The sequence below is a fragment of the Styela clava genome, chromosome 9, assembly GCF_964204865.1.
Source record: "Styela clava chromosome 9, kaStyClav1.hap1.2, whole genome shotgun sequence".
Lineage (NCBI taxonomy): Eukaryota > Metazoa > Chordata > Ascidiacea > Stolidobranchia > Styelidae > Styela > Styela clava.
Window position 1 is genome coordinate 2,536,914 of NC_135258.1, and position 16,360 is coordinate 2,553,273.

The window sequence follows — 16,360 nt, forward strand, 5'->3', positions numbered from 1 at the left end:
TTAATATTCTATTTCTGCGGTTTTTAAGTGTGATTTGCTGTTTAGGCTGCTACTGCTATGGTGTTATAATTTTAAATTGCTTGACTCTGACGATAATTTAGTGTTGTCATGAATACTTGTTTATAAAGAAATAAAGGCAGAATACACAGAATACACGGCAGAAAAAGGGGTCCAAAAAACAACCCTCTCTTTTGGCTACGCTTCTACCCTGAGTGTAGTGATGGCCCTGGGAGGGAGGCACAGGAAATCAATACTGGTTATCGAGCAGCAACCACTGTGATTGAGCCTAACAGTAATAGATAATAGCCTAAAAAATCGAACACAGATTATTGAAATAAGTTTACGTCAAAGTATATTGAGACACCTGAATACCCAGAAAATCTTTTTATGACATTACAATGCCCTATCTTGTGCGAAGCAAACAACGCATTTCATGAGATCAATAACCAGAATTTTCGTGGTTGTAACTGCTTTTAAGCCCTATATTGAATAAAGGTGCGGCCAGCGGTTTCTCCCAATTGATTTGAATCTGGCCCTCCTGTATTGAGTGTACCCCTAGTGTAGAACTTACATTGGCCTTCTTGAACTCATTCGGTTTCATGCATCTTACAAAGTATGGTAGGCATGACGACAATGCACGCATGAGTGCATCTAACGATCGTTTAAACTGCTCACACAATGTTTGGTTTCTTCTACGAGTGGAACCAGAGAGTTTCAATTCTGTAAAAAATAATTACAGCAATGTATTTATAATTATCTCGGGTAAAGAAAAGCGAATGAATGACTTATTTAACGTCAGATCACAACTACTTTGTACAAGTTTAAAGTAATTTGTGCTTGTGATATTTATTTTTACTGTTTGGAAAAATAAACTTGCCTTGCCGCTGTCTATCTCGCAATTTCAAAACAATGACAACCACGGAGATCCTGATATATGCATATCAAAAACTACTGACAGGATAGGATTTACCTATTTATTCCGAAGGAGAGGAGAGTCGATAAGACAACTTAATCATATGGAGAACCACATCCTCTCGTTCGTTTCAAGTCCATGTCGGGTATGAGATTGATCAGCCAGACAGTTGTTTTTAGATGTATGGACTTGATGGTGGAGGAAGCCGTAAACGACCAGCGGTTACGTGAACCACCATGTCACACATAATCAACCCTGCATAGGACTCAAACGTGCAAACTACCCGACATGGACTGGTAACCATATGAAAAGTCATGGTTCGCCATATGATTATGCCGTCTTATCGGTTTTCCTAACCACCGGAGTAAATATGTGAATCCTATCCTGTCATAAGCACGTTTAGCTATGAACTTCATAACAATCAAAATAAGATCATTTCACCTTTCTGGAACATCAGCTTCAAGAACTTATTCTTTGAAGATTGGATCAGAGATATCAAATCACTGTGGAAAGTGTCTCTGTTACGTTCAAGAAATCCTGAAAGTGAAATAAAAATTAATACTTTGACATATTTTACATTTTTCATATTAAAGAATACTTTTGAAAAGCAGTCAATGTAAAGCAGAAGATACTTCTTTTAAAAGCAGTGGTTTTCAAATGGTTGGGCACACCCCACAATAGACAATTTTTTGAGAGAGCGTTAAGCTAATTTAAAATAAAAATATTTGTTAGATTTAATCTTGCCCGCTTTAACTTGGATATTTACATTTCTTTATTGTTAGGGTTAGCAGAGAGCTGCTGTGCTTGTTGTTATTTTTGTTATCTGTTATATTACTTTTGCCCTACTATCTGTTATTTGTAGCCTATTGTTAGCTAGTTAGCTAGTTATTTGTAAGGTATGCCGCGAAACTTGACAACTTCCAAAAAGGAGACGCGACCTAAAAAGGTTGAGAACCACTGGTCTAGGGTGAGTCAAAAATTACTTATTAATTAAAACAGAAAAATACATACCACTCGTGCTATATCTGACAGGCCCAGCAAAATGTCTGATTCCAAAAGTGTCATCATTTTGCGACTTCGGCACATCGAAGTATTCACTTTTACCATGATTGCTGGTAAGCTTGTTCAGCATAGTTCTGTCCGTGCCCTTTTGTGAGAAAGTAGTTTAGAAATTAGAACAGAAGAGGACTTACCTAAGTTAAGTTACTGGTCACAACGCACTTAGGATAAGATCGGTTAGAATTTACATATTTATAGAGGAATGTCGATCAGACGGCTAAATATTATGGCTAACCACGGCCTCTCAATTGGTTACCAGTCCATGAATTCCTAACACATAGCACGATGAGCCACGCTGCCGAGCCATAGCAAACCATGACTTTTCATACAGTTTTCAGTTCATTAATGTAGTGGACAGTCGATAGTTCTAAATGCATGAACTTGTGTGATTGGGGAAGCCATTCTCGACTTTGGATTGGTGCAGAGCCCAGCATTGGCAAGGGGTCTGACTATTTTCTCACACATAATTAACTGATCAGATCTGCAAACGCAAACAGTCAGCAGTTCAAATTCAAGTGCATACTCAAAACTTAGCACAGTGCATTGACCAACATTCAAAGTCAGTTTACACACATTGACAGAGAATTTTGTTTGGATTATGCTCTTACCACATACATACCAAGTCAAGTTTATTTTTTTTAACCAGTAAAGAAAAAAATCAATTAAACATAAATTACGAGAAAATGAAAAATACACAGATTTACTGGGAAAGGGAAGTCACAGGGAACCAGGATTGGTTATCGAGCAGCGACACCCAAGGTTTAAATATGAAATTGAAAATATTGAATATACTAAATTGAAATTAAGCATGGGATTCAATCTAACCTAGAATAGCTATTTCTTATCATCACAGTCTGACTTACTGACAATATAAATAAAACTTACCCTTGGAAACATAGCTTCCTCATTGATCAAAGCCAGCACATTCATTGGTCGAACAGCGATCATGTCAAGAATTTCCTGAACAGTGATAAAGAAGAAGGTTATGTTTAGTAAGGAAGCAATCAAGTTTATTCCACTCCATAATCAGCATAACAGGAAACAAGATAGTTGATTACAACAAATAAATAAAAAATGATTATGAAATCAGGAAAGCAAACAAAACATTAAATAAGGATCAGAACGTACAAAATGAAAGATGGATGGTTTTGCTAAAAAAAAGTGGTACGTGTCCACTCCACCTAAGAACGTGATGTTTAGTAAGCAAGTAATTAAGTTTATTTTCATTTGACAGGAAGGAGGCATCACAAATGAATAAACACAGTCATATCAATTTTCATATTTATTTTTGGGAAGAAGAAAGCAATGGATTGGCTTAATCAATGTCGGGTATGGGATTAGTTAGCAAGTTATTTGTCTCAGATGCATAGACCTAATGGTGGAGGAAGGTGTAACCAACCAGAAGAACCCAGACAGAAGCAAGTCCAGCAGAAAATAAATGAGACAGATAGTCTGGTTCAGATCAAAGGCGGAAATCATAGCATTCCAATGGAACATTATACATGAAATAGGAAAATTATATAAATAAGACACTAGTATAATACACAAGCCAGAGGAGGTTTGGCTAAACAATGTTCAGTGTGTAGGCTGAGAAAACTGGCTCTGGTTCCAAATAGCGACTGTCATAATGGCGACCGCATTAAAACAGCGACTGTTATGATAGAATTAGGATTAGTCCGAATAAAATGTTGTTTTAAAGTCTCTTTTGGTTTCAATCTTTCACTACGCAGTGTTTGCCTGTTTGTGGATGCATACGTGTGTATAGAGGTCCCAAATCCTAACACGAGTTAAGTCGCTATCATAACAGTCGCCATTATGACAGTCACTGTTTTGACAGTCGCTCATTTGATTACCTCGCTACTATGAAGTCGCCATTCTGACAGTCGCTATCCGGCCTGGATAAAGAGGAAACTGCTTAATAATAGATATAAAATAATTACCTGGTTATCAGTGAAGTCAATGTGTCTCCATTCAATATCTTCTTTATCGTATTCTTCTTGTTCAAGCTTAAAAATGTGTCGAACAAAGAATTGTTGGAGATTCTCATTCGCAAAGTTGATGCAGAGTTGTTCAAAACTAAAAAAAATCAATATTGGGATAGGATTTGCAAACTTATCCCAGGGAAAGAAAAAGCCGCTCAGATGGCTTAATCATATGGCGTACCACAGCCTCTGATCCTGTTGCCAGTCCATGTCGAGTATTGGATTAGTTAGTCAGTTATTTGTTATCAGATGCATGGACTTGATGGAGGAGGAAGTTGTAACTGACCAGCGGTTTTGTGCACCAATCTACAAGTTTTGAACACATATTTCTACTAGGGAAGGGAAACCAAAATTTGTTATTGAGCAGTGACACCCAAGATTCAATATCTAATTAAATTTGAAAGTTCGGAAATTAAGTTTTTAAAACTCTGTTATTATAGTTGGCTTTCGGAGCTGACCCATCAACAGCATCCACACTAGCACAAGGTCAAATAAGATGACCATCAAACCGTAAATGCTATAAAAGTGTTGTTAGACTTGACTATTTCCTAATGCAGGTTTCACATATCGGGCCAAAATTCCATGCACACCACCACCTAGGGGTAAATAAATAGGGTAGACAATGCCAGAATGGAAAGATTTCGGTCTTTCAGTAGATAGTAGCTCCTCAAGCTCGTGAAATATCAGTGGATGCTTTTACCGGGCGTTTTTTATTTAAAAAAGCATTAATTAACAAAAAAAATAAGGATCGAACAAAACACACAGCACACACATCTTACCTGTTATTTTCAAAGTTTTCAAATCCGAAAATATCCAGCAATCCTATAGAGAGAATTTCGCTCTTGTCCTGATCTTTTTCTCCGCCGTAGATTGCACTGTTGATTTTGTCCACAATCCAGACAAACATCCGACCGTACACTCCCTAGAAAAAGTTTGTTGAGATGATTGGTTAATTTATTTACAAGCAAAAATTGGAATTACTTGTTTTTGAAGGAGAGCGTGTTTTTTGGTGGTTTTAGACAGTTTTTTCATGCTTTAGCGCATATTTTGTGCTTTTTTTACCCTTTCACAGCACATATTAACGTGTTTTTTGTTGGTTTTTAATGGTTTTGCCCATTTTAGCATGTTTTTGTTGTTCTTTTGCATGTCTAGCAGGTTTTTTCATGGTTTTTGACAAAAGAGAAAAAAATTAACATGACTGGTTAGTCAAACTACCGTAGTTCATCTTTAGCTATATTTATCTGTTATTTCTTTAAGATGCAGAAATTTGAATGGTCGAAAGTATATCAAAGATAAAATAAATTGTAATATTTATTCTGAGAAAAAGCGAGAGAGAAGCTCTTTCAGACAGTTTTATTTGAAAAAAAAATCAAAATCAAGTTGTCTTTGACACAAAAAATATAGAAAACAAGCAACAAAAACTATTGTAGCACAATTTCGCAAATCTCTTGAATTCTTTTATTCTAGATGGGGCATTAAGATAGTTAACCAGTTGATTATTCCACATGTGCGATTCCTCCTATAACGATAAACTGGAAAAATTAACTTCAAGCGATCCTTTTAAATGAACCTAATTGACCTTACAGGGCTAACAAAAGCCTAGAGTATGAGCTTGTTTGTTTCTGTGTTAGGTTCACAACCTAAATTCACAAAAACAAACTACAAAAAAATATAGTAATTTACTTTGACCTATTAACCTAATTAACCAGTTAAATATTCCACATGGCCGCTTCCTCCTATAACCACCAACTAACAAGAACCACAACAAACAGACCAGCAACCTTCTTAAACATAATTATAGTAACTTACTTTAATGTAGGCATCCTTGACATCTAGTGCTTGGGCGATGTTCATTGGTGAAGTGACAGTTTCTCCCCGCATGATGAGAGTCCGCTGAGTCAATGCTTTCATGAGAGCTTGGTCGTTTACCTGTGAGAAATAATTGAATTATTGCACTTTCTGGATTAATAGATGATGAAACAATTTTACTTTGCCAAAGCAAAAGGTGAGGTCGCGATTTTGGATTTCAAGATTTTGGAGTAGTTGAGTGAAAGTTTGGAACTTCCTAAATTCAGTAACCAGAGTTGAAACATTAAACTGGAATTAGCAAAGGACGTAGCTGGAGTCAAGATTTTGTTCGAACCCAGAATCAAGTATTTAAAGAAATTAGAGTCAGATCTTCATTATCTCAAACTAAGCAAAATCAGGGTCACACATTGAATGGTTCCCGTACATTTGAACCCACGACAATGGCACCTGCATACTATTGCACCTATGGAAATTTTTTTGTTTTGCGGATATTTGAACCCATACTAACCTATGGCGGAAAAGTCAAGTGGTTGCATGAACAATTCTGTGTGGATGAGAAGTCCAGCAATCACCTCACATATATTCACTCCCACATAATTTGAATTAGCATTTTTACAAGGCCAATACGAGTGAAATATGGAGCACAAAACCCCATCTACCTAGCTTGAGACAGCACTTACCCCTAGTAAATGACTTGCTGCTTTTATTCCTGTGTTGTAGACAAGTTCACAGGCATCCAGATTATCAATCATTGTTTCTTCAAATTTGAAATTTCCTGGAATGCAAAAATCAATTATAGAATAGATTAGTGGCACATTTAGACATTTCGTGTTTCCCCGAAAATAAGATCTACCCTGACTTTTTAAAATGATTCTGACAGAAGACCTCCTCCTAAATTGATATTGTTTTTCATATTTTGTATTTTTGAAAAAAAACCTGGCAATTCTCTAAGACCCTCTTTTATTTCGGGGAATCATGGTAGTTGGCATCAGGCTGGCAGAGCAGGAGGTAAAGTTTGGCATTTTTTCACTGGACTGAAATAACAATCAGAACAAAAACTAATGACAGACAAAACGTCGTTGACAAGCTGACTGTAGTGAATTGGTAAAATAACATGGTGTGGGGTATGTAATTTTACTAAAATATAATAGCTCAGCACATTCAAATTCAGCACAAAAAGTTATTTTGCAAAGTTCTTTGTATATTTAAATAATAATGAAAAACAAATTAACTGGAGGTATATTTCCAAACGCCCCAAAGTCATAAGTTTTTTTACTAAATTTGCTGTGTCCTATTGCTATTGCCTTGCCCTATTAGTGTCTTTTAAAGTGGAGGATGGCCACTTTATTTAAATTTTCTATGTATCATATAGACGCCATTATCTCACCTAAAAATGTTTAGTTTCATTTTTATTACCGGTAATACAATCCAAATGCTTTTAACTCAATTTTAACACTTTTTTATGAAATATGGTAGCACCCCTCATTTTGTTATAATTGTTTGCTTCCCTCGTACTTGTTTGTCCAAACTAGGTGATTGCCTAGAGCTAAGAGCTCTGGTTTCAATACATGGCTCAACTCACCAATATGCAATATAGCAGCAAGCAGCTTGTAAATTTCATTGATCTCAACATCAGAAATGGAGAGAACCTGATTTAAATAATGTTGATTGTTAGAACTCAAATATGTCATAGAAAATAGAGACAGCAGTGGGGTGGTATTTTTATATTTATCTTGAATTACTAATCAAGTCTTTTGGAAAATCTCTGCTACAAAAAATGAACAATCAACAACTGTATATAGGAAAAAGAAGCTTGTGGTATGATGTTTTCTTATCTGTTTGATACCAGATAGGATAGGATTTGCACATTTTCCCGGGAGAGGGGAATCGCTTAATCATATGGCACACCATGACCCCTGTCGGGTTATCAGTTCATACTGGGTATAGAATTAGTTAGCCAGTTATTTGTTTTCAGATGCAAGGACAATGGCGACTACTATATAATACATTATATGGCAATAAAAATGCTACAAATGGAAGTTTTATTATTCAAAATGCAAATCTTTCATGCTTCATTAAAGCTCAGGTTAAGATGAAGCTGCATATTGCCAAAAAAAATTCAGAGGCTTATTTATCCAGTGTGAAACTAAGTATGTGAGACAGCTCAATCGTATGACAAACCATGGTTACAACAGTCTATGACACAGTAAATTGACTACTACATAATGTATTGTTTGGCAATAGAAATGTTCTATATTAGGTTAAAAAAAATTCAAATCTTTTACGCTTCATTAAGGTTCAGATTACAATAAAGTTATATATTATTGAAAGAAACTACGGTAAGTGGATTATTTATCCAGAGATCCAATGAGACAGCTTAATCATATGACACACCATGGTTACATAGCTACCAATAGTTTATGAATTATTATATATGTGAACCTATCTGTACCTTCATTCCACTGACAATATTTGCAAATTCCAATTTATCGTCTCTTCCTTCACATTGTAGACATGAACCCTGAAAAGAATAGATGACAAAGTTAAATCAGAACTATGGTGAACCAATGAAGGTTAGTTTTATACAACTTCGACCCATTCAGAATTAAAAAAAAAATTGAAGTAACTATTGGTTTTAGTAGGTTTTTGCAAGTTTTAGTGACTTTTGGTTAGGTTTTGAGGATTATTTATACCACCGCCAACAAACATAACAAAGTAGGTTTTACAAGTTTTAGTGACTTTTGGATAGGTTTTGATGATTAACCAGCCAACTCACAGGCTGATAACCCTGTAAAAATCGGGACAAATGAACTGGTATATATTAATAGTGCATAGCTCAAAATGCATTATTCCTAATTATTTATGTTGACATATCAAGTTCAGAATCTCGATTTCACATCATATGCTCACCCTTTATAGAAATATAATAAATGCGGTATGCAATACCCAAATCTAAAACATTTTGAGTTTTCCAAGGATAGTAGGATAGGATAGTATTTTCATATATATTCCGGGGGAGAGGAAAGCCGATAAGATGGCTTATCCATATTGCGAACCACGGCCTCTCGTCCAGTTACCATTCCAAGTCGGGTATGGGATTAGTTATATTGTTCGTTTTCGGAAACATGGACTTGGTGGTGGAGGAAGCCGTAACCGACCAGCGGTTACGTGAACCACCCAACGACGGCGAGGAGTCCAGCAATCCTCTCGCACATAACCATCCCTGAATGGAATTCGAACCTGCGAACCCACGCAGAGTGATTAGAGGTGCAGTGGCGAGCGTATTCCTAACGCTTAGCCTGTTGAGCCACACCGTCGCGCCGTAGCATTTTAGGTTTCAGTGGTGCCTGTACTGAAATGTGAAGACGTGAAATTCTCCCTCAAAAATGCACCTGCTCGGATACGTCCCCCAGACTGTAGGAATAGCTGTGCCAGAAAGATTCGGTACTTTCAAAAAAAAATAGTTTTTATCATATTCACGTAACAATGGTGCCTCATGTGGCGTAAAAAGCGTGATAAAATGTCGTACAAAATAAATGTATCATAAACAAACAACATTCAACAACACACAAAACAGCAAATACAAAACAAAAATGTTATTGAAGCATTCGCAAGGAAGAATAAGTACATGCTATGCAAATTCAAACCCTTTTTTTTAATAATTTCATTCAAAACTGATAAGAAGACCTTTTTTAACAAATCACTATTTTTTATTGTAACAAAATAATATGAATAATACAAGTTTTGACTGGTCAATTATTACAAGTTTTTGTAAAATTTAACTCGTAATAGTCAATTATTTAAACCTGTATTATAAGGAATGCAATTCTGCTCTTTGGTTGCTATAAACTCTTGAATTTATCATATCTAAGCATTGCCAGGATGACACATGTCACATTTAGATCCAACAGTACAAGAAAGTCAAACTAAAGGGGCAGGTTCTTGTAACATAAAGCTGCGCCAATAATCAGACATTTTAGTTAAAAATCAATTGAGGCCAGAAAGACCTGTAACCAACCAGCATTTATTTGAACCACCCAATGGCAACAAGAAGTCCTGCAATCCTCAAACATAATTATCCCCACATGGGATTCGAACCTGTGAACCTATGCAGGGTAAATATAGGTGCTGTAGCAAATGTATTCCTAACGCTTAGCACGATGCGCCACACAACCGAGCCAATGGCCAAATATATTACAGAATTCTCTATGGTCCTGCTGATAGTGCTCATATGATACACAAACACTACATTTATAAAGTGTTTCTCATTAGTGAACAAGACAACATTGAAATTAAAAGATGTGCTAACACTTGCCTCTGTATCCTATTAGCAGCACAAAACATAAAAAAAATTGTAAAATATGTCATGTACCGGTATGCAGGAGACACACACTAAAATACCTAAAAAATGGCGAGAAGTATATCTTAAATGAAGTTATGCTATATAGTCTTCATATTTAGTAGAAAATATTCTGTTGTAATGCATCATATGTGTTGCAATGTTTTTCATTTTTTTTATTGCCCGATGAAATGTGCAGAAACAAAGATTTAAAAAATACAATGAAACAAATATTGCCCAATGGATTAGTGGTTAGGTAACGCGTAGCGTTAGCATTGCAGGTTCAAGATCTCGGTTATGAACATCCATTCCAAAGCACTTCACCATTGATGTGATAAATTGGTTTGTCTACGCCGTTCAAAACTCTCTGGCTTTTCATGTAAAACTATATCGAGCCTTGTTTAGACCAGTGGGTCGCGACGCATTTCCAAATGTTACATACAGTTTTCAATTAAGGAAATTATGGCATTATTATTACATAACAATAACACTTATGAAATAGTTTGGAAATAATACCAATTAGAATTTTTGTGAGTCGCACAGAAAAAATGGCAATAAAAGTGGGCACCAAACTGAAAAAAGTTGGAAAGCACTGGTTTAGACTAAAGAATTTAAACAAAAAAAATATATCACCAAAAAATATATAAAATATTATATTATCATGCATATATCTTTTTAAATGCTTGAGCATTTAACACCAAAAGAAACAAAAAAAATTTAGAAAATATTTAAAGTGTTATTTTTGCACCACCACACCATATTTGCTTTTTCTTAACTTACCTTTCCTTGTTTAAAACAAGCATTAGATTCTTTTTGGTGATAAAAATCCTTTTTGTAAAAAGTTGCAAAAAATAAAACAGAAATTCTGAGAATGCCAAGTTGGTGAAAATAGGGCTTTGCACTTTTATCATTATTTATAAACAAACAGTTTCAAAATACTAAATTTTATATATATGTAAAGCCACTGTTACGATTGCTACACTATAACAATGTTCAGTTAAAAAAATGACCTTTTAAACTAAAGGCATGATTAAAACATGAGCTAAACCTCTAAAATATATTAATATCAGATTCATGATAGAACTCAGATAGCATGTTTGAAAAAATTGATGTACTATTACTATTATTGGGGGATTATCTGATATACTAGGTACTATTTATTACCTCTTATTATATTTTCTTTACTTCTTTATCAACACTATTGTTCAATAATGTCATTATGGTTAGAACTTTTTAAATTATTGCCTGGTAAAAACTCATCTCGTGTTATTGGGAATGTCAAAATCATAGTCAAGTTTATTTTTCCCAGTCAGTAAAAAATAGCATACTAACAAAAAAGAAATAAAAATGCAAAACTGAATGAGTTTTTCTTTTTTTTATTATTAGCTATATTGTCTCTTGAACTCAGTAGCATAAAGAAAAGTTGAAGAGTCAAAGGAAACCTTTTTTTTATTGCATTAAATGTATGGTCAAACTTATATCTATTTTATATATCTCATGATTCCTTCTTAAGTTTCAAAAAATTTACAAATGTCTTGATCGTTATTTTACCTGGGTTAAGTATAAATAATCTGATGGTTTTCCGAGTCCAAGTTTCTGTTTCTGCTCAGAACTCATTCCTGCCAACATACAGTAAAATATGTGGTAGTTTCTCTCTTCATTTGCTTGGTAGACAAGCCTGTTAAAAAGTAACAAATACGTGTTTTTGTTTCATATTTTTCACTATTATTCCACCCTACAATATGAGTAAGTGCTTTATGTTTACATGAACTCTTAGTTCTTGGATTTTAGATTTTCTTAGCGTGTGTTTAGCTTAGATTTGTCATTTTTTGTACAATGTTGGAGATCAAATTTAATTATCAATCTATCATCAAACTTTAGCGAAGTATATATATGGTGAGATATGAGATCAAAGGTCAACATTAGCTTTTAGTAAGTGATGAAGTATTGTTTTATGGTTACTATGGACTCGTACCATATCTCATACCTTCTCATACAATAACTGGGGCTCCCAAAGTTAGGTATAAATACTACGGGAGGCTCTTGGCTAGTCTTCGAACTGATAATAGGACTAAAATAAGGAAAATTGGAAAAAAATTATCGCCTAACCCTAACCCGTTACCCAAGTTACGTTCCGATGTCCGCCATCTTTGTTCGCGTACTTCGGGAGCACCCAATAACTTTTGAATATAAGATGATTCTGTTCTGTGTAATTTATGCAAAATGTTCTCTGTCCACTATCAACAATATTAACACTACTCTAACCGCAACACTATTATCTCTCCTACTTACCTTGACTTTTCCAATAAATACTGTTCAATCTTTGCCCCAATGATGACTCCCTTCTTGGAAAAGTGAATGTCGATAAATTTTCCAAATCGACTAGAATTGTCATTACGAATAGTCTTTGCATTGCCGAAAGCTGGAAAATATTACAAATAATTGGTATATTCATGATTTATGTTTATATGGTGTTCTTTATTGTAAACAAGGTCATAGACAAGCAAATGCTAACTTATTAAGTTCATGGTCTGTACACTTGAAACATATTTTTTGATATTTTAGTACTAAAACAGAAAGATGTGTTATTTTATTTACCAAGAAGAAGTGAGAAATGGCCTTATGCTTATTACCTAGTTTATACATGAAAATTACTGAGTTTTGGACAAAAATGTTCAGCACTCTTGCCCAGTATTTACACCATACCGGAAAAATTCCCAAAATAATATTACTTATCACACTAAAATATTTTGAGTGGGCGAAAAGTATTCGGAGAGAGTGAATTTTCTTTGTATAAGTCCTTGTTAATTTCAATAAGATAATAAAGCAGTAATATGTACATTGTAAAGAGCCACCTTATAGTGTTAAAATGGGAAACTACAGCCCGCTAGCCAAATCAGGCACGTTGGATAATTCAATCTGGCCCGCCTAAGGCTGCCAAAACCAAATTTTAATGTTCTAGCTTAAAAATGGCTTAAGGAAATTGTTGAGATTGCGGTTAAATTTAGTTTTGGCTCACTGTTTTTTATACTTTTGTTTTTGGAACACTGTAAATAAAATTCTGTTCATAAAGGTTTTACTTTTATGTACCCCAGGCTTACATGGCCTACAGCATATAGGTGGGCAAAATTTCTGACCCTGGTTCACAAACCTTGGCCACCTCTGCTGTAGCAAACTGACCCTAAATTTGTGAGAGTTGGGAAGGCATATAGATTGACAAACAGGATTAGTTATGATATTTATCAGATCCTCTGGATTAAAATAGCTTCGAAATCATTCTTCTTGTTTGAATATCTATTTAGCAGAGTGAAAGAATTCTAACGAGTATCTATAAGAGCTCTTCAAATCTGAAGTGGTGGATTTACAGAATGATGATAAGCTATGACATGACTTGTCAATGAGGAGGGTATAGCAAATAATATAACGGAGTAATAATCAAATATAGGGACACAGAGGTGCCTTTCTTGCTACTTCTTCACTGCACAGCACTAGACCAAATTTGATAATAATTAACATGAGCGAGCAATGCTCAAATACATTTCCCCGAAAATAAGACCTAGCCTGAATTTAAAAAATGATTTTAATATAAGCCCTCTCCTTTAAATAAGATCCGAGTTTTTTTTTTAAATGAAAACATATTTTTTATAAGTAAATGGATATCCGTTTTCATAACTTGTATATTTGAAAATATTTGTAATTCCCTACTTTGTAATTTTGTTTTTGATAAATGAAAATTGAAGACATCCCCCCAAAATAAGCCTGCGTGTTATTTTTCGAAGAAAATTTGAGAGACCCTGTTTTGTTTTTGAGAAACACGGTAAATGGACATAAAGGTTGCACTTTGATACCTGTACGACCTTACAGCGCTGAGTCAGTTGGTGGCAAATAGCAAAATTTTGGGATAACAGGTCCCTAAGGTATCAGAGGAAATTTTAAAGTAATCTAACAACTTCTTTCATCATTAAGTACTAAAAATTTGAAATCAAAAAGCATTTTTTGAAAAGCAACCATATAGCCCAACAACAATAGAGCAATGGCCTTAGTTGTGTTATCTTGGCAGTGTGACGCATTGTTCTAAGCGTCAGGAATACTCTCGCCACTACAAGACTGATTACACTGCGTAGGTTGGAAGACTTGATCTCACCTTCTAGGATCGGATTTGCTTCTAATATTTGCTGTTCAATCCATGAATGTTGCCCAGATATTGATGCCAGATATTGAAGAACTAGCTTTGTGGATTCCGTCTTGCCAGCTCCAGATTCACCACTGTAATAATAATGATAAGTTAATAAGAAGCTTGGTTCATTTAAGTGTCCATCACTGATGGGCCATAGCAAGATTTTTAGCTGGGCCACAAACCTATAAAAATTTGTGAGATAGGATAGGATAGGATTTACCGGTACATATTTATCCCGGGGTGAGGAAAACCTAAAAGACGGCTTATCCATATGGCGAACCACGGCCTCTTGTCCGGTTACCAGTCCAGGTCGGGTATGAGATTAGATAGTTACCGGTACTTGTTTTTCGGAAGCATGGACTTGATGGTGGAGAAAGCCGTAACCGACCAACGGTTACGTGAACCACCTTACAGCGACGAGGAGTCCAGCAATCCTTTGCACATAAGCATCCCGCATGGGATTTGAATCTGCGAACCCACGCAGAGTGATTAGAGGTGCGGTGGCGAGCGTATTCCTAACGCTTAAAGACTTCTGATAAGTTGGTTAAATTTGATTCAATTGGAAATTAATAATAATGCTGTTTTTTAGCTACTGAATGTTAATTACTTTCAATTATTAAAGTGGAAGCGCCTATCTTCGCAAAATATTATTTTTTCATAATATTCCCGTAGCATATGAGTTACCGGTAATAGGCCACAGAAGTTTTTGTGCAACGAAAATTGGCTACGAAAGAAAAAAATGTTCTTGATAATTTTACTTCTTCATGGAGTTTTATCATAAGCTGATAAAAATGGCTTAATTATATGGAAAAGCTTAGTCCCATTTGTTTTCAATTTGGTAAAGACGAAAAAAAGATTTAATCAGCACTGACTTCAAAATCTAACAACCCAATATTCCAGTTTTTGACTCCAAGATAATAAAATTTTGTTTAATGAAATTTTGTTTTTTATCCATTTTCTAGTTTGCCTAAAAAGTTTAAATATGTAAAGTGATTTATATACGGGTGGCCCAAAAGTAGGTATACAGTTATTTTATTTATTTTTTATTACCTTCCAAGCAGCTAGAAAACTAATGTTAAATTCACACTAGATTTATTATCTAAAAAAATAAGCAATTATTGTGGTACTTAACAAGTAACATAAAGTGAACTGCAAGTAGCTTCAAAGCATATAAAATAGTTTAATAACTGTATACCTAATTTTGGGTGCTCCCGAAGTATGCGAACCAAGATGGCAGACATCGGAACATAACATGGGTAACAGGTTAGGGTCAGGCGATAATTTTTTTTCCAATTTTCCCTATTTTAGTCCTATTATCAGTTCGAAGACTAGCCAAGAGCCTCCCGTAGTATTTATACCTAAAATTATGGCCTAACCCTAACCTAGTACACATATTGCATTCCGATGTCCGCCATCTTGGTTCGCATACTTCGGGAGACCCTAATTTTGGGCTTTGGGTATATATGACAAAAAACTGACAAAAATGCCAACTTTATCTCCACCACCCTAGTTAATATAGGGCTGGTGAGCCGGTACTCTTGGAGTGTGCGTACCAAGATGGCAGACACTGAAACGTAGTATGTGCACCAGGTTAGGGTTAGACCATAATTTTATTCCAATTTTCCTTATTTTTCAGTTCTATTACGAGTTCAGGGACTAGCTAAGTGACTCCTGTATTATTTGTACCTGGAATTATGGCCTAACCCTAACCTGGTACACATACTACATTCCGGTATCCGCCATCTTGATTCGCATACTCCAAGAGCGCCGGTGAGCCAACTAAATACATTGCCTATATGGCTCTCAACATAACAGAAGAAGCTTTTCCATGGCCTCATTCATAGCAAATATATTCATGCTAGAAAGCTCAAAACTATCCAAAGCTCCCAATTTGAAGGGGTATCAGTTTTAAAAGCAGCATGTATTAAAAATATATAGGTCATCGGTCCCATTCAAATGTTTGAAAAATGTGAGTCTTTAAAATTACCCAGAACGTTACTACTAATATGAGATTTTAATTTCAACAAGGCTTTTGGCCAGAGGTGGGCAAGGTTTCTGGACCAAGGGCCGAAAAAATTTGC

At 35.2% G+C, this 16,360-nt stretch overlaps 1 protein-coding gene across 6 annotated transcripts in view; it reads right to left on the minus strand.

The window, feature by feature from the left end:
* The window catches only part of LOC120339313 (unconventional myosin-VIIa-like), a 62,417-nt gene that overhangs the window by 34,546 nt on the left and 11,511 nt on the right, over window positions 1-16,360 (minus strand). For 4 of the 6 annotated variants that reach the window (XM_078115949.1, XM_078115947.1, XM_078115948.1 and 1 more), the window contains 14 exons: window positions 14,247-14,368; window positions 12,395-12,524; window positions 11,654-11,780; window positions 10,883-10,930; window positions 8,216-8,284; window positions 7,346-7,412; window positions 6,444-6,538; window positions 5,764-5,883; window positions 4,734-4,876; window positions 3,913-4,048; window positions 2,858-2,932; window positions 1,925-2,060; window positions 1,355-1,450; window positions 572-720 (listed from right to left, as the gene is read on the minus strand). In XM_078115949.1, coding sequence (XP_077972075.1) covers window positions 572-720; window positions 1,355-1,450; window positions 1,925-2,060; window positions 2,858-2,932; window positions 3,913-4,048; window positions 4,734-4,876; window positions 5,764-5,883; window positions 6,444-6,538; window positions 7,346-7,412; window positions 8,216-8,284; window positions 10,883-10,930; window positions 11,654-11,780; window positions 12,395-12,524; window positions 14,247-14,368 — 1,513 coding nt within the window. The remainder of the gene's footprint in view (window positions 1-571; window positions 721-1,354; window positions 1,451-1,924; window positions 2,061-2,857; window positions 2,933-3,912; window positions 4,049-4,733; window positions 4,877-5,763; window positions 5,884-6,443; window positions 6,539-7,345; window positions 7,413-8,215; window positions 8,285-10,882; window positions 10,931-11,653; window positions 11,781-12,394; window positions 12,525-14,246; window positions 14,369-16,360) is intronic. The other 2 variants (XM_039407410.2, XM_039407411.2) reach the window with 1 other exon arrangement.